General features: G+C 38.0%; 1 protein-coding gene across 2 annotated transcripts in view; it reads right to left on the bottom strand.

Moving 5' to 3' along the window:
• Window positions 1–18,608, bottom strand: part of ABCB1 (ATP binding cassette subfamily B member 1) — an 86,954-nt gene that overhangs the window by 22,086 nt on the left and 46,260 nt on the right. For both annotated transcript variants that reach the window (XM_069086229.1, XM_069086231.1), the window contains exons 13-20: window positions 17,036–17,239; window positions 15,680–15,850; window positions 13,266–13,427; window positions 11,968–12,147; window positions 9,535–9,681; window positions 8,264–8,371; window positions 6,035–6,112; window positions 3,403–3,486 (exon numbers count right to left, since the gene is read on the bottom strand). In XM_069086229.1, the coding sequence (XP_068942330.1) occupies window positions 3,403–3,486; window positions 6,035–6,112; window positions 8,264–8,371; window positions 9,535–9,681; window positions 11,968–12,147; window positions 13,266–13,427; window positions 15,680–15,850; window positions 17,036–17,239 (1,134 nt within the window). The remainder of the gene's footprint in view (window positions 1–3,402; window positions 3,487–6,034; window positions 6,113–8,263; window positions 8,372–9,534; window positions 9,682–11,967; window positions 12,148–13,265; window positions 13,428–15,679; window positions 15,851–17,035; window positions 17,240–18,608) is intronic.

Raw genomic sequence — 18,608 nt, 5'->3', positions numbered from 1 at the left:
TTTTTCATGTCTGAATCCCTATATCCATGCTTTATACATAATAGGCACTTAATAAAAGCTTACTCAATTGGTAATCTCCAGAATTTAGAAAAGATAAGAGTACTTTCATGAAAACTTACAGCTTCTCCAGATACCATAGAGTATCAGAGTGGGGAACCTGTGGCCTCAAGGCCACATCTGGCCCTCTAGGTTCTCAAGTAGGGCCCTTTGACTGAATACAAACTTCACAGAACAAATCCCCTTAATAAAAGGATTTGTTCTATAAAACTTGGACTCAGTCAAAAAGCTCTACCCAGTCAAGATGGCGGAGTAGAAACAGGACCTTCCATGGGCTCCAGCTCTCACCACCTCCAATCCATGTAAAGGGGGACTCTGAACAAACTTTGGAGCTACAGAACCCACAAAATGACACAGAGAAACTAACCTCCCACTGAGGACAGCCCGGCAGGCTGGCAGGAATTGGCCAGCTAAGTGCTCTGGGAGCTGAGCCCAGTTCCACACTGAGGTTTTAGCCCCAGAGAGGGCCTGACCAACCACTGGCTGGAGGGACTCCAGATCACCAGAAGCTGTGGCGGTCAAGAATTATCAACACATAGATGTGAAGGACAAAGTGAGAGGTCAGCGCTGTCTGAACTTTGGGACCCAGTGGTTGGGAGTGTGTTGGCTTTTGCCTCCCAGGGGTGAGAAGTGGCTGAGGCGGCTGTGCAGCCACTGCCACATGGCAGCTTCAGCTCCTGGCCTTCAGAGTGTAAGGGGACCAAGCCACCAGTCTGAGGGGTAATTGCTCTTGCTTTAACCTGCTTGGATCTGGATTGCAGTCTAGGGTGGAGGTCCTGGGGTGTGTGACCAGCTTGCCAGAGTGTGTTGGAGGCTTCAGAGAGGGCACCCAACTAATACCTACAGCAGCTGAGAAAACCCCAGAGTTTGGGACGAAAGCTCCCCTGTCTGGTGGCAGAATTCTGTGGCAAAAAGCCCAAAAGTCAAGTAATTGAGTGGCAACATGACCAGGCAAAGGAAGCAAAGCAAACAGAAGAACCCAACATTAGACTCCCGTTTTGGGGACAAAAAGGATCAAAGCAAGGAACAGGAGGAAGTGAGTGAAGTCAGAACTCCTGCACCAAAAGCTTCAAAGGAAACTACGAGCTGGTTACAGGCCATGGAGGACCTTAAGAAGCAGATAAGAGAAGTGGAGGAAAAATTGGGAAGAGAAATGAGAATGATGCAAGAAAATTATGAAATGAGAGTCAACAGCCTGATTGAGGAAAATAACACCTTAAAAAAAAAGACTAAAATAGCAAAAGAGGCTCAAAAAGGCAATGAGGAGAAGAATGCCTTAAAAAGACGAATTTTCCAGGTGGAAAAAGAATCTCAAAATCTCCCTGAGAAGAATCATTGTTTCAGAATTAGATTGGAGCAAATGGAAGCTAATGACTTGAAATCAAGATGCTGTTAAACAGATCCAAATAAATGAAAAAATAGAAGGCAATGTGAAATATCTCATGGGAAAAACCACTGACCTGGAAAATAGATCCAGGAGAGATAATTTAAAAATTATTGGACTACCTGAAAGCCATGATCAAAGAAAGAACCTAGAAATCATCCTCCAAGAAACTCTCAAGGAAAACTGCCCTGATGTTTTAGAACCAGAGGGTAAAATAGAGGTTGAAAGAATCCACCGATCACCTCCTGAAAAAGATCCCAAAAAGAAAACTCCTAGGAATATTATAGCCAGGTTCCAGAATTCCCAGATTAAGGAGAGAATATTACAGGCATCCAGGAAGAAACAATTTGAATATTGTGGAAACATAATCAGGATAATCTAGGATCTGGCAGCTTCTATGCTGAGGGATTGAAGGGCTTGGAATATGATATTCTGGAGGTCAAAGGAGCTGGGATTAAAACCAAGAGTCACCTATCCAGCAAAATTGAGTATCATGTTTCAGGGGAAAATATGGTCATTCCGTGGAATAGAGGACTTTCAAGCATTCTTGCTGAAAAAAACAGAGTTGAATAGAAAATTTGACATTCAGATACAAGAAGCAAGAGAAGCTTGAGAAAGTAAACAGGGAAAAGAAATCATAAGGAACTTTTCAAAGTTGAACTATTAACATTCCTGCATGGAAAAATGATAATTGTAACTGATGAAACTTTTCTCAGTATGAAAATAGGTGAAGGGAATAGAAATATATACATATATATATATATATATATATAAAATGTAATGTCTATATCAGAGGGTATACGAGTGTATCAATACATATGTGAATGTGTGAATGTGTTTATATGTTAACAGGTATACATAGATAGAGGGCACAGAACCAATTTAATAGGAAGGGATGATGCTTAAAAGGTGAAATTAAGAGGTGAGAGAGGAATATAATGAGAGGAGATGGGGAGAGATAGAATGGGGTAAACTATTTCATATAGAAGAGGCAAGGGAAAATGGTTACAATGGAGGGGAAGAATAGGAAGGCAAAAGGGAATGGGTCAACATTATTCTCATTGAATTTGGCTTGGGAAGGGAATGAAATACACACTAAATAGGGTATCTCACCCTACAGGAGAGTAGGGGGGAAGGGGATGAGGGGGGGGATGATGGAAAAGAGGACAGGCTGGGGAGGAGGGAAGTTGGAAGCACCCACTTTTGAAAAGGGGTGGGATCAAAGTAGACAATAGAACAAGTGGGAGGTGGGATAGGAGGGAGAGAAATATAGTCAGTCTTTTACAATATATCTACTATGTTAATGTTTTGCATTAGATACACATGTACAACCTATACTGAACTGCTTATCTTCCCAGTAAGGGTGGGTGACAAGGGAGGAAGGGAATGAATCTGGATTTCAAAGTTTTGAAATCAAATGTTTAAAATATATATATATATATATATATACATATATATACACACACACACACACACACACATATATATATACTATTATTAATACTATTTTACATGTAATGGCTAAATAAGATATACAGGCACTGGGGCATAGAGTTCCACCATGTCCTACTAGAAAAGTCGAAGGGGGTATGGAGAAGACATGGGAGAAGACATGGGAGAGAGCAGATTGGAGGAGGGGATATCCTGTGGGACTGCTATTTTGGGGCGGTGGGTAGTGGAAAAACGGGGAGAAAATTTGTAACTCAAAATCTGGCGGAAACGAATGATGTAAATCAGAAGTTAATAAAGCATTTGAAAAATGAAAAAAAAAAGGCTGTACCCAAGGACCTAGAGGGTCACAAGTGGCCTCTAGGCTCTAGGTTCCCCACCCCTGGATAGGTATTTTATATTTTTTTTACAATGTCCTTAAAAGTGATCAAAATACACAGAGGAAGGATATCAATTTCATACTTAATTCAAAGAATGTCAGGAACAAAGTCAAAAGGAAAGCTGGTACTTACCCCCTTGACTTGGGAGGCATCAGTAGCAAGTCTTGTAGTCAGAGCACCAGTGCTGTTTTTAGGGTCATCAAACCAGCTTACATCCTACAGCAAAAAAACAAAATTTTCGCTTGTGGGTACAGAATATTGCATATTATGTCCATTTTCCCCCAGTGCTTCAGTTGCCTTTGTTAAATTATCTTCTCTTTATCCTCTTTTCCTTTCCCCAAGAATAGAGACAGGGTCAAAGAAAGGCAATGAATACCACTACATGAAATAAGAAAGAATGAAATGAACAGAACCAAGAAAATTGTATACAGTAACAGCAATATTGTTTTAAGAACGACTCTGAGAGACTAAGTCATTGTGACTATTATAAATACCCAAATTAATTAAAAAGGACATATGAAGAAAGAGTCTATCTGCATCCAGAGAAAAATTGATAAACAGAAGCATGTATAGAATAATTCCACACATACATAAACATACATTCATATACACATATACATGCATACAAATATAGAGAACTATTTGTGTCTAATCATGGCCATCTCTAGGTCAAGGTGGAGGAAGGGGAAAAAAGGAAAAAAAGAAATTTCTATGTTAACTTTGTTGTGTATTTGGAAGGAGTGTCAACTAATACATGGTAGATTTGCAGTTTCATGTGTAATCATCTTTTTTATTATACTATGTTATGGAGACACTTGTTTTATGCCATAAATTAAAAATGATTTTAAAAAAGAAAGGCAATGAAGGGATACTGTATAAAACATCTGTCTGCCTTTTCTACTTGGGGCTGTCTTTGCCTAGGACTGAAGGGGAGAGAAAGGGAGCAGTTTTGGATGCAGGAGTATTAGATAGATAGGTGAAGTCTCAGGATGCCAAAGTAGCAGTCCTGATCTCTAACTTCTCCCATTGCTCACAAGTAGAAAAACTACAGGTCAACTCTCAAGGCATACATAATACTGAAAGGGTGGTGATTGGTCCCTGCCAGCACTGACAGTGTTAAACCATGGGACCTGGTCATCTAGTCCATCCCCCATATTTTATAGATGGCAGGGCCAAGATTCTAACCCAGGTCCTCTGACTCCAAAGGCAATCCTCTCTTCATTTATTTTATAAAATAAGAAAGTTATATCTGATAACCTCTAAGCCCCTTCTATCTTTAAATCTCTGATACTGGAAGTGGAGCCATAGGTACAAGACAGAGTCTTGCAATGAAAGCAGTAGGGACCAACTGCCAGACTCAGTTTCCTCTTCTGTAAAATGGGGATAATAACATCATCTACCTCAGAGCTGTTTTGAGGATGAAATGAGATAACATATGTAAATTGCTTTCAAACATTAAAGGGCTACCTAAATTCTAGCTGTTTCCTCCAGTTTGAGTAGCTAGATCTTATACAAATTAGCTAAATATTATATCCCCGAGGGGAAGCAAAAGCTTTTCATACTTGTCACTCGTGTCTTTTATGTGGTGTAATAGAAAGAACGCTCAACTTGGAGAACTGAAATTGGAATTATGTATCCTAAGTTCAAATCCTGGTAGATGGAAGACCTGTTGAGATTCTCAATCCCCTCGTTTTACCAGAAAGATGAAGCCATTTGCCTGGGAAAATTGACAGATACAGAATGTGAACCCTGATCTTGGAATTCCAATTCAAGGGAAAGAAGACAAACCCCTTTCACAGTAAGGTGTACCCCACTTCTGTAAGAAGTCTTCCCCAGTCCTCCTTAATCTTAGTGCACTCCCCCTGACATTACTGCCCCCCTTTTATTCGGACTTTATCTTGTTTGCACATAATTGTTTACATGCTGTGTCTCCCTCGGGATTTTAAGACTGTGACAGCAGGGATTGGATTTTTTCCCCTCTTGCTTATTACCCAGCTTGGCACATAAGTAACTAATAAATAATAAATGACTAACAGAAAGACCCCTATATCCTACATGTCATGGCCTGGGTTTGAATCCTGGATCTCCTGTTGAACTATGTGTGACCTTGGGAAATCATCTTTCTGGGTTTCCATTTCCTCCTAGAGATCTAAGTTATATGATACCTAAGATAAGGACAAATAGACTCTTTCAATCTTTTGGTAATCCCCCTAGTTACATAGTGAGCTGAGGGCTCTCTGCTCTCCACTCCTGCAATCATATAGATATTTAATTCATCATTGGGGATTGCTGCTCCAGTATTCCCTGACGAGTTCTTAGCAAATCTCTCTTGATCACATCTTTAGAAGTACTAGTCTTGCCTGACATATTCTAGGACTGAAAACTATATACGTGCTGATCTAGGGTAGATTTTTCCTCCCTTGAGGTGAAGTAACACTCAGTTCAAACCATGAAGAGTAAATTATTTTGCAGATTTAGTAGCCTCTCTCCTGAATTTGAAAATGAAAAAAATGAGGGTATTTCCAGCACCCAGGAGCATTAGTGACCTAAATGTGAATGAGTGCATTCTGATGTGGATAGATTTTAAGTCTGCATTAACATTCGAATTTTCCCATGCTCAGATTTATTTAACCCTTGATTCAAGGTTACAGCCAGGGCTAATTTGTAAAATGGTGGTGAGATTATTCTTGAAAAGGAAAGAATTCATGCAACAGATGGCACTTATTTTATCATCACTATCAATTTGTGACTTAAGAGAGAATACCTGTCTCAACATTGCTTTAAAGGCTTTATACCGGAGCCTCTTTGTAAGAATCTCTCCAGCTTTGCCAAATGTGAAGCCCTGTTGAAAAGAAAGAACACATTAGGGAAAGGAAGGGAAGAAGCATTTATCAGGCCTTTGCCATTTGCCAGGCACTGTGCCAAACAATAGTTTGTTTACAAATATTACAATATTGGGGGTGGCTAGGTGGCGCAGTGAATAAAACACAGGCCCTGGAGTCAGGAGGACCTGAGTTAAAATCTGGCCTCAGACACTTAACACAAAACTAGTATGTGACCTTGAGCAAGTCACTTAACCCCAACTGCCCTCCAAAAAAAAAAAGGGCAACCCCTTCCCCCCACAAATATCACAATATTTCCAAATATCTCATTATAGAGTTTTCTTTAATAGAAGACTATTGGCAGTGGTGGATTACCACCATTGAGGAACCCCAAAGCCACAGGCACATCTGCTTCCTGGTTTGCCTCCAAACTTCATGCCACTGGTGTCTTTTATGTGGTGTAAGAGAAAGAATGCTCAACTTGGAGGACTGAAATTTTGAATTATGTATCCTAAGTTCAAATCTTGGTAGATGGAAGGCCTTTTAAGACATGACCTTACTGGACAAGTACTTCTCTTGGTCTAGATTTCTGTTCCAGTTGGACTAATCCCCTCATAGGATCGCCATGCTTAACTGTGACTTTTGCCATTTGGATTTCTCTGTTTATCTAAATTCCACACTGCTAGCCTTCAAGACCCTGGCTCAAGACCCATCACTTCGTTGAAATCTTCCTTGGCTACTTTCACTCACCCATGATCTTTCTGTGAATTCTTAGAATTCTAGTAGTTGGTACTGTACAATCTTATATGTGCCTTTGTACACACGTAAGGTACTTCTGTGTTACCTCTGTAACACCTGGAAAGGAAGAGGCCTGGTTTTCCATTGATTCCGTCATGCCTGTGGTATCAGGCACTCATGTGCTTATCACATTCTATCTCCCTTATTCTCACTTTCCCAGAATTATCATATATATACTTATCTATTTACATGTTGTATCTTCCCAATAGAATGGAAGCCCCTTGAGGTGAGGGGTCACTTTTTTCATTTTGGTTTTGAAGCCTTGTCCACTTACATAATGTTGTCTAATGAGAAGGCCCTTAACAAAATCTTGTGGGATTGGATTACTAAATGATAATTCTATGAATAGAGGTGTTCAGAGAGCATGGTCAGACAAAATGAATTACACTGAAGAAGAAAGTACAATGGAAAAATTTAGACAGCACTTCATCTTTAAGTTTGTAATTTCATTCAAGTCATTTGAAAGCTATAATATTGGATTCTTGAGAACTATGTTCTTTACTGGCTTTTTATTGCTACTGATGTTTTTACCTTAAGGCACAAGTATAATCATTACTTGGGAAATGTTTCCATTTCCATTTAAAATGGGGAAATGGCAATCTTAGGAAAGAAAATTTATATATTTTAATTTTCAGCTTTGTGTGGCTTACTTCTAAATGCTTCTTTTCTAGGTCAAAGGTTGACATTCCATTTAATGTAATATTTGTTTGGATCAATGCAAGGATTTCTAGGGTCCTCCCAAATCCCGTATCTAATTATGATATTAAATCCCATGCTCAGTTCTCCCTTATTCTAATTATATTCTCAATTACATAATTTGGGGATGGGGGGGGAGAGAATTCTAAGTGGGAATTGGCAGGGGATGAAGAGATGAAACAAAGAGGAGACAGAAGATCCTGTACATATTTTATCAAGGCTAACCCATCTTTTAGCCAAATCAACAGAGTACATTCCCAAGTAGACAAAACTCTAGTTATAATTTTAACCCTCACTGGATTATCAACCAACATGGATTAAATATCTACTGTGTGTCAGGCACAAAGACTTTGATGATATCCTTAATCACTGGTGTACTCCCTCCATAACCACCTTGTATGTAACTTGTATTTATTTATTCATCTCCTTCTATATTGGCACATCATCTCCCCCAATAGAATGTAAGTCTCATGAGAGTAAGGATTCTTTTATTTTTTGTCTTTCTATCCACAGCACCCAGGCCCTGGCACTTCATAAGCCTTAACAAATGCTTGCTGATTGACTGATCATGCTAAGACAAACATGAAACAGTTCCTGTCCTCAAGGAGCTTACATTCTATAAGGGAGAAAACACGTACACAAATCTGTAGAAAATAAGTGAAAATATGGATACATACCTGAAGAAAAAAGGTAATGAAAGAAACTATTCCAAGTACTAAGAACAATAGTGAAAACAAATCACTATCACGCCGTCTTGTTTCATTATCATGATATTCTGTAAAGACCTACAAAAAAAAATTCTTTTTATCAAAGGAATGTAGGAATTACCATGCTGGCTCAGCACAAAAGTCTGTGTGCACCAACATTCGTTTGCCAAGAGAGGTCTTAAAATACCAAAGGAACCACTACTTTTTTTTGAGAATGTCTAGTTTAAAGGTTTATTAATTTTCTCTTATTAACTATAATTCACACATTTGTCTAAACTGTTTGATTTAATTCATTTACATTTTATGTGAACCAAATGAATCTCACACATGAAAATGTTTTAAATGACATAGTTCTCTAAAAATCTTAAAGGAAGGCAAGGTTGAGGGCTTTAAACATACAGTGAACTGACCCACAGGGCTTTCTCCTTTGGCAACAAGATGAATTATTTCACTACAGTAACAATGACATAGCATTGAGTGTGATAGGGCACTCATCTGGCCTCTTTTCTGAGTTCTAGACCCATGTCTCTACCTTTAGAAAGGATCCCACTTGGGCATATCAGCGGACCCACTCTGCATTGCAATCTGTGGCACCTGGTGCCAAACTCTGATGTTATCTCTGACTCATAGCTCCCTCTCACCTCTCATATCCAACCAACCATCAAACCTCAACCATGAATAAGACAAATCCAACTTTAAATCAGGATTGTAGGATTTTATTTTGGAACAGAACCTAAAATCAGCTACCTTCTTACTTAATAAATGAAGACTGGAGTTGTGAGAGATTGTGACTTGCTTGAAAAACATACATAAGGCAGAATCACCTCAAATCCACATTTCCTGAATCCAAATCTAGCACTTTTTCCCATACTCCAAGCTCTAAATATACTGAACTAGATCTTTAAATAACCTAATGGAGTCATTTGGAGTCTTGCTGCTCTTTCTAAAAGGGCATAGATGGAGCCTATCATTTTATGTCCCTATACTAGATACCAAAAAATCAGAGCAATAGGAATTTGCAGAAATGGCAATTTCACCCAGCCTTATTCCCTCATCCCTAGAACTAGAAACACATTAAATCTCCTTTTTTTCTTTATTTCCCCAAGGATGAATTTTGCTTAAGTTTGTTTGAAGGTGTGACTTTTTTACAGCCCATCCTTAATTCCAGCCAAAGTGTTTACCAGATTAAAGATTTAAATCTTGTCGTCATTGGAATATGTCGTGCCACTTGTAGCTCTTACCCCAATAATCCTGGAAAATATTATAGAAAATGATGGCTGTAGAGCTCCATTGATAATAGCACAGAAAGTGCCAACCAGAAAATAAGGCCATTCTGTCTTATTCATCTTAAGAACCTTGAAAAAAGAAACTGGAGGCACATTTTCATCCTAGAAAATAAAGATATGACAGGTAGTAGATCTTTCAAAATAAAATAACTTTGGCATGAATTTTCATTATCTACTTGCAGTTAAAGCTTAGAGGAATAAAACTTTCTCCAGCCTGGTTCATAAGTAGCACCCATCAAAGAGAGACCATTCAGCACTTGTGTCTCCCATCTCTTGCGGCTCATTGAGTAGATAGACACAAGCCAACATCAATCCAATTGGGCACCAGGGAGGACATTTGTTTTGTAACCTTCCAACAATTGCCAGTCTTCATTCAGGCTTGTCACACTAGCTCAAATTTAATGTTTGCAGTTTTCACTTGAAAATATCTGTGCTCTCTTGACTAAATAGACTCATGTCAAGTCTCAAGGCAGGGCATCCATGGTTTTCTTTCTCCACTCAAATAAACATCAACTACATGCAAAACACAGGCTGTTGGGTGATGATGGTGTAAAGGAAAAAAAAGCCAACCACCCAAGTTTTGCTCATTTCCACTTTCCATTCTAGAACTCGTACCTCAAAAAAGCAGTTTCAGTGATTCATTAAAAAAAAAAGATAAGGAAAGTATTTTTAAAAGGTGTCATCAACATATCAATCTGTTATTTTCACACAATTTCAATTTGCTCATTTTCACACAATTAACAAGAAATCATAGATTTAGAGCTGAAAAGGTCACTGGAGACCATCTGATCCAATCCTGACATTTTACAGATAAGAAGACAGAAGTCTATGTATGTTAGATGACTGTAAGCCTCAGAGGCAGAATTTGAATACAGGTCCTTAGAATCTAGAACACTATATTCTTCCCCCTGTCACCCAGAAAATACTCACTTAAATTATGTATTTTATAGAAAGTATCCCATTTGATAAGACTAGCAAGGTTGAAAGTTTTTCTCCTGGTTTCTGCTTTCACATTATTAACTGTTTCAGATAGAAACTTAAATCCAAACTGTCTAACTTTTCATGAATAATTAATTAATTATTAATAATTATTGTCTAACTTTTCATCAGTGGTTGGTTTCATAATAATTAACTTCATTTGTAAAATAATTCTAAGCAAATTCTCATGGCATAAAGGTTATTCTAAGTTGCCTTATAATCCCAGTACTTACCACAGTGCCAGGCATATGATAGGCATTTAATAATTATAAGATTATATTTTATTTTTATTTATATATTACATACAATTATAGCTATCTATAGCTCCTATAGGAGCTAATAATAATGAATAATTAGCATGACTTGACTGAATACTATGTCAGTGGGACAATGGGCTCTCATAAGTTCTGCCAGGCTAGAAAAGCTTTGAGTATGAGCCTGGTGAAGGATGTATACCCACCATGAAAACACCAACATAGCTCAGTTTGAAGAGGCCCATTATCAGAAGTTTGACACCTAGGAGCTGAATTGTTTTATTTTTTAGACTTTTTAATTGATATATGCAATACAGTTCTCCCTTCCACATAATAGAGATTATGGGAGTAGTGTCTCTGCAATCTGGAAAATCTGCATAAAGTTTCTTGGCTCTTCCTTTGTACCAGAGAAGAAATCTGAATTATTATGGTATTAAAGATAAAATATGCTCCTATTATACAATACTATACACATATTTTATGCATTTCTGAGTTTCTAAACTTTTTCTGTATTGTCTGTGGCTTCTGAAAAACTCCCCAAAATTCCCATTTAATTTCTTGTGCTGACTCACAATATACTGTAACTGTGATGGGGAAAGTTGTGATGTGGGACGGATAACTGTCTATATGTATGTATATACAGATATAAAACACATCTCTATGTCACCTTCATTTCCAAAGATATCTACTACTTAGTGATACATTTTATTCTCATAACAAAAACTAGGGAAATATCAGTTGTTTCTGGCATACATGTACTTTTCCACACCTATAGTCCTTCAACTCAGCAAACAGGAAAGGTGTATTTTTAATAAAGAGTTATTTTTGTCCACTGCAACTCATGAACAGTCTGCTGAGATGCAAAGAGGATGTCACACTAAAGATCCTTGAACTATGATAGTGAAACAGTTACTGAGTTTTTGTGGCTATATCATCTCTTTCTTTAAAGGTCATGAAAGCAGAAAGCCAACAGAGAAAAGCAGGCATTTGATGATGGCAAGAGATGCAAAGAACTGAGTTTCTATTGTGGGTCACTTGCTTCCTCTTTTAAATTCTGGATGCTATTTAGCAAAGTCCAAGCTTAATTCTGATCTTGCTTGTGCTCCTTGGGAAAACATCCCCAGCCACATGGGTAGAAAAACACCAAGAGACTTACAAGCTTTTCCTTCTCTCCAGTGACTTTTTTCTCTGATGCCTGTGGCCTCTTTATACTTGACCGAGTTGATCGTCTTCTTAAGTTACTGAATTCAAAACCTTGTGTAGCTGGCTCCAAGGCACCCATTTCATCTGCCTTTTCATCTGTAGCACCCTCTGATTCAGAATGATTTCCTCCTGTCTAAAATAAGCAAAATGTGCTATAAAGACATGGCTTAGCAAAGAAAATTTAAGTTTTAAGGTAGAGGTCCTAATGTTAATGTTTTGTCCTTTTCAGCAAAAGATTAGTAAGAAATAGTTAGCTATTCAACTATTTACTTCATCTATGTAAGTATGTATGTTTGTATGTGTGTGTATGTATGTGTGTACATACACACATATACAGAAAGGCAGCTAGGTGTCACAGTGGATAGAACTCCAGCCAGACCTAGAGTCAGGAAGATTTATCTTCCTGAGTTTAAATCTGACCTCAGAAACTTATTAGTTGTGTGATTCTGGGCAACTCACTTAACCCTGTTTGCCTCAATTTCCTCATCTGTCAAATGAGCTAAAGAAGGAAATGGAAAAATACTCTAGTATCTCTGCCAAGAAAACCCCAGATAGGGTCACAAAGAGTCAGACACAACTGAAATGACTGAACATGTAACATATACATATGTTTATACACACATGAATATATATAATTTGTATTATATATTGAAAGATAAAATTAATATGACACTAAACCCACTGCAATAAGAATCATGCGAGCAAATGAAATAAAATGACATAAGAGGAAAATTGTATTTTCTAAAAAGCTAGAAATTTCAAATTTATCTTCTCTTTTCTTTTTTTTTTTGGAGGGGGGAGGGCAGGGAAATTGGAGTTAAGTGACTTGCTCAAGGTCACACGGCTAGCAAGTGTTAAATGTCTGATTCCAGATCTGAACTCAGGTCCTCCTGATTGCAGGACCAGTGCTCTATTCACTGTACCACCTAGCTGCTCTCACCTCTTTTCTTTTCTGCAGTGATTCCTTACATATACTTTTTTGTACCATTTTTCTTGTGTAGTAACAGGGACCCAATCACTTTTGTCTTGGCTTTGATTTTAATCATATTTCCAATTTATATTCACAAATTTTCTTCTTTAGTTATCCCATGTTAAGGGCTGAAACTAAAAAAGCAGTTTGAAGTTACTCTTGCCTTGTATTTTTATTACTTTTCAAAGTGATCTTGAAGAGATACTATTTACTTACAGTAAAAATCATAGCAAAACCCATGTCTACTTAGAAAAATTGAAAAAAAAATATTGAAAATATACCTGCATGGTAACAAGTTTGAAGTAAACACCTTTCTGTTTCATTAATTCATTATGGTCTCCTTGCTCCACAATAACTCCATCCTCAAAGCCAGCTATAACATCTGCATTACGGATTGTAGACAAACGATGTGCTATAACAATGGTGGTACGGCCTTCTCTTGCCTATGGACAAAGAAAACTGGAATTAAGCAAAAATTTTTAAAAATCGCTACAGACACAAAATAAAGTACAAATAAGATTTGGCATTAGAGGCAACAGTAACCCTGAAAGTGGAATTTCTGAATCTATAAATGCTATACATTCTTCAGTGTACAGTACTAGTACCCATGACTGTTCAAAGAAGAAAAGGAAAGGAAAATTAAGTGGAATGGGAAAATGTCCAGCACTCTAGACAGTTCCTTTTTGCATAATTTATGGGGAGATCTGTATAAGAATTGCACAATATCAACAGCCATTAGATAGGGTATTATCTGCATTGATGGAGGGAGTAGCCACATCAACCTATCATGAATCTCTCAGAGTACCCAAAATAGCTTAATGACTTGCAAGCTTGTCATTGACGTTGATGACAATGTTATCACTAGAGCATATTTCATTCTTTATATTTTTATCCCCAACACCTACCTAGCCAAGAATCTGGTATATGGCAGGCACTTAATAAGTTAACTGTTGATTAACTGATAATGGTAATGCATCAAATGGGATAATTGATGACCTGAAAGGCTTAAGTTCTGAGTTATAGATTTAATTTTTATTGACATTTTAACTTGCCTGCAGCATAGAGGCACCATGATACAATGGATATAGAGTCAAAGAGCCTGGGTTCAAATTCTGCCTCTCTCACTTGCTACCAGTAGGTATATGAGCTGGAGCAAATAGATTTACCTTTCTAGGTCTCAGTGTACTCATCTATAAATATGGGGAGGGTAGATTTTGTTGTTGTTTTGTGACCCTATTTAGGGTTTTCCTGGTAAAGATACTGGAGTGGTTTTGCCCTTTCCTTCTCCAGATCATTTTACAGGTGAGGAAACTAAGGCAAAAAGGGTTAAGTGACATGCCCAGGGTCACACTTTGAACACAGGTCTTCCAGACTACAGACTGGGCATTATGTCCACTGTGCCACCTAGCTGCTCTGGAAGGGGAGGGAGAGATAAATTAAATGGCCTCTAATGTTCCCTTTAATTCTAAGCCTGTGATTCTTTGAAGGCCAGCTTACTATAATGGTCATGCTAAGTCTAAATATGCCTAATTGCACTGTTGGTTTCTAGAATTATATTATTAATTTAGACTTTTTATAAAAGGAAAACTTGCTAACTGTGGCTGTGATTTTTGGTTTCCATTCTATGACTTCCAAGTCAAATTTAAGTAACGGTTACTTCGATAAACATCTAAAAAGCTGTGTAATACAGTAAGTGGGATAAGCACTTAATTATGATTCCATGTAATGCCAGCTTCAGTAGTCTCGACCAAAGAGTCTGCAGATAGTTATAGCATCTTTAAGAGAAAGTGAAATAGCACCATTTTAACTTTTATTCTATAAAGAATCTATAGTTAACAAGATAGAGTTTAGATACTGTTCGCTGTGATGGCTTATAAGAAACCAGAAGAAGACAGCGGGGGAAACAAGACCAAGACAAAATTTAATTACCTAGAAAATGGAGTTTGACTCTTATCTGATGAAGAAACAGCAAAAGAATTTTTAAGAAGAGATTAGACAGTATCTGGAGACAACTGAATGGTGGGATTGTGTTTTGAGAAATAAGTTAGCAGTTACAATAATGCGCAAAAGTGACTTTGGCTGTGATCATTCTCATGGTTGACACATCGTTGACAATTATTTTTAAAATTACTTGTAACACGGTGGGTAAACAGTACAGCCAGTAACATCAATATTTATTTAAGCCTAGGAAATGGAAAGGTTTTGTGGCATGTATATATAAGTTTCAATTGTTTAAAATTGCACTGATACAAATATGTCCCCCTGCATATGCTGGCCTGCTCCCCCCTCCCTCTCTTTTTTTTTCTTTCTGTCTCTGTCTGTCTGTCTTCCAAAACTCTTAAGTCTTTAATACAGTTTTAAGCTATTTAACCTATTAGAGCTTAAAACTGCACTAAGACTTGGGAGACATCCTGCATATTGGGTATACACCCATACACCCCCACACCCTCACACACACACACACACACACACACACACATACAACTGTGTTGTGTGTATGTGTATTTGCAAACCTTAAAACACTATCAAAATTCTTTTAAAAAATTCTTCTTAGCTAAACTTCTGCTGGGAGGGATTATCTTAGAAATTACTGGAGAAAATTCCATTTTCTTACAACAATTTTTCAAAAAGGCATAAAATTGTTATGTTCTTATTCCCATTCTTAATTAAATCCATTTTATTGGAATTCACTGACCTTATCCAGAGCCACTTGTACAACTGCTTCGCTCTCAGTATCCAAGGCTGAAGTCGCCTCATCCAGCAGAAGGATCTTGGGATTCCGAACCAGAGCTCGAGCAATTGCTATCCTCTGCTTCTGACCTCCACTCAGCTGGGCCCCTCTTTCTCCAACCAGAGTGTCTAATTTCTATTATACAGAAAAAAACCCACATAAGAGTAGCTCTCGATGCTCCTTCATAGATCATAGCCCCTGCAACAATGAACATCTACACACCATGTTCCAGACATACATTACTAAGAAGGGAAGTCATTATCGGGTAAAGCCACTGCAATCAGGTAAGCTGTCATCACTAGGTTAAATGTGTAGTCCCAGGAAGCCCAATCAAAGTACCCAACTCAAACACACACACACAGTACACATATAACTATATACACAATACACTCACATATGTAATCGATAACATGCATACACAACATAAATGCAATACATAGGCATATATACACATATATGTTTCTGAAGACAAAATGCCAAAAGACCACTGGATGGAGAAAAGTGCTTTGGGTACAGCTGTAGGACTATGGGACAAAGGTCACCAGAGCCAACCTGCCCTTTCCATTCTTGCTAAATAAATCTACTGAGAATAACTACTTGCTAACTTTTAGGGGCACCTAATGGGAAGATGGAAAAAGAGTTTATCTTCTCCATTCCAAATATCAGGTAAGCATTGGGGATTTGCTGTGAAAGGGGAAGGCAAAGTAGTGAAAGTGATAGATTTGACCAAAGGTATCCTTACTGTATGGATGCATGCTATGGGGCTGACTTGCAAAGAAACACAAATAAGTCACATTAGGCTGTGCTCTCTTACAAGAAGAGCTGTAACCACATGAGCAGGGAAGGCTGCTTAGAAGTTACAGTTGAGTGGGGAACCAGCACATGACAGTGTAGCACAGAAAGTAGCCCAAAGGGGAACATCAATTGTTCTGTGTAGAAGCAGCAATCAGCAGCTCTGGAGACAGAGAAGTCTTCTCCCTGAGTTGAAATTTAAGAGTCCGAATGTTCTAATTATGTATCTTTGTTCCCTCTCCTATCACTGACATGGGATGTATTGTGACCATATATGTATGGTGGCATATTCCTTACTCTTTGCCCAACTACTCTATTTTTAATTCAAAGCTTTGTGCTTTGACTTAACATGCCCTTTTATTTGATCTTATTTTTTTTTAAAAAGTACTAGATTAAAGCTTCTGAGTCTTAGTTTTAAAAAGCTACTGACCAGAGTGCCATGAACTTGGAGGAGGGGAGGGGAATGTAGCTTTCAGTGGCCCATGTTGAAGGGGAGTTCATCTACAACTAGGATGGAAAATTTCTTACATTAGGAAGTTTCATGATAAAGTCATAGGCATTGGCTTCCTTGATAGCTTTCTCAATCTCTTCCATTGTGACATCTTCACGGCCATAGCGAATATTTTCAGCAATTGTAGTTGCAAACAGTACTGGCTCTTGACTCACAACTCCAGTAATTTCCCTCAGATACCTTACATTTAGGGTCCGGATATCCTGCCCATCAATGGTAACCTGGAAAAGAGGTACATTCTACCTTCACATTTCTATGTAAGTCAAAAAGATTAATGTAAACCCAGTACCAAAATATGGTCTGTATCACTAAATCATTTAGTTCAATTAAAGTCATTTGTTGAGAAGAACACCTTTTTCTCAGGTGTTCTCAGATGCGAGACAAATTTTCTCAGAGTTATCTCTGACTTGCCTTCTCTCTTAGTCCTCATACCCAATTGCCAAGTATTGCTATTACAGTTGGAAAATATGTCCCTTCTACATCTTTTTTCTTCTTGCATTTGTTGTTTTTCAGTTTTTTCAGCTGTGTCTGATGCTTCATAACCCCTTTAGGGGTTTCTTAGCAATGATATTGCAGTGGTTTGCCATTTCTTTCTCCAGCTCATTTTATAGATGACGAAACTGAGGTAGACAGGGTTAAGCTACTTGCCCAGGATCACACTGCTAGTAAATGTCTAAAGCTGGATTTGAACTCAAGTTTTCCTGATCCCAGACCTAGTACTGTAGTTGCTCTGCCATCTGCCTGACCCCTTTTCACCTGGCCACTGTCATAGACAAGGACTTAATTACCTCTTGTCTAGAAAATTTTGATAGCTTCCTAATTGATCTCCCGGTCTCCATCCTCTGTATTCTATAATCTGTTTTCTGTACAGTTGCTAAAAATTAAAGTAGTTATAATCATGGCATTCCACTCAAAAATCCTCAGTGGCTCCCTTTTCTTAAAGGACTAAAAACTCTTCAATCTAACTTTTAAATTTAATAATCTGACTTGCAACTTACTTTCCAGTCATATTTCACATTGTTGTTCTTCACATCCCACATTCCAGCTAAAACTGGACTGCTTACTGTATCCCAAATTTAGCCATCTGTATTCTGCCTCTATACATTTGTATTATTCATCCCCCTCTGCCTAGAATATACTCCCTCCTCATCTGTCAGAGTGCTTATCTGTTTTTTCAAGGTTCCGTGTAAGCAGGCGTTAAATCCTACAAGGGAACAATTCCTGATTCACTCCTTCCACAAATTACCTTAAAAAAACTTATTTGCATATATGTTATATTCTCCTACTAGAATTATTGTTTCTCATCCTTTATTTTCAAAGAGGACCAATGACTTTACAATGGGTGATGTCTTGGATTTAAGTGAGGCAGAATTGAACAAAGTTGTCAGCCTCACTCTCTCTTCCAGTCATCAAAGTTCAGTGACAGGACAAAAGTCAAGGTGACTGGTGATGGCCTGGGATGCAGTGAATGACCTTGGCATCTTCTATGTCTGACCAAGTTCTAAGAGCTTCATAGCACCTGCTTTGGCAGCATTTATGGACATTTAGAAAAAAATGTTCTCATTCGCCCATTCTGTCAGAGGGATGACT

The sequence above is a fragment of the Petaurus breviceps genome, unplaced genomic scaffold, assembly GCF_028583685.1.
Source record: "Petaurus breviceps papuanus isolate PSGF00001 unplaced genomic scaffold, PetGlider_PUasm1.0 178, whole genome shotgun sequence".
NCBI classification, from domain to species: Eukaryota; Metazoa; Chordata; class Mammalia; order Diprotodontia; family Petauridae; genus Petaurus; species Petaurus breviceps.
Note: the sequence above shows the minus strand (reverse complement) of the source record. Positions and strands in the feature narration are given on the sequence as shown.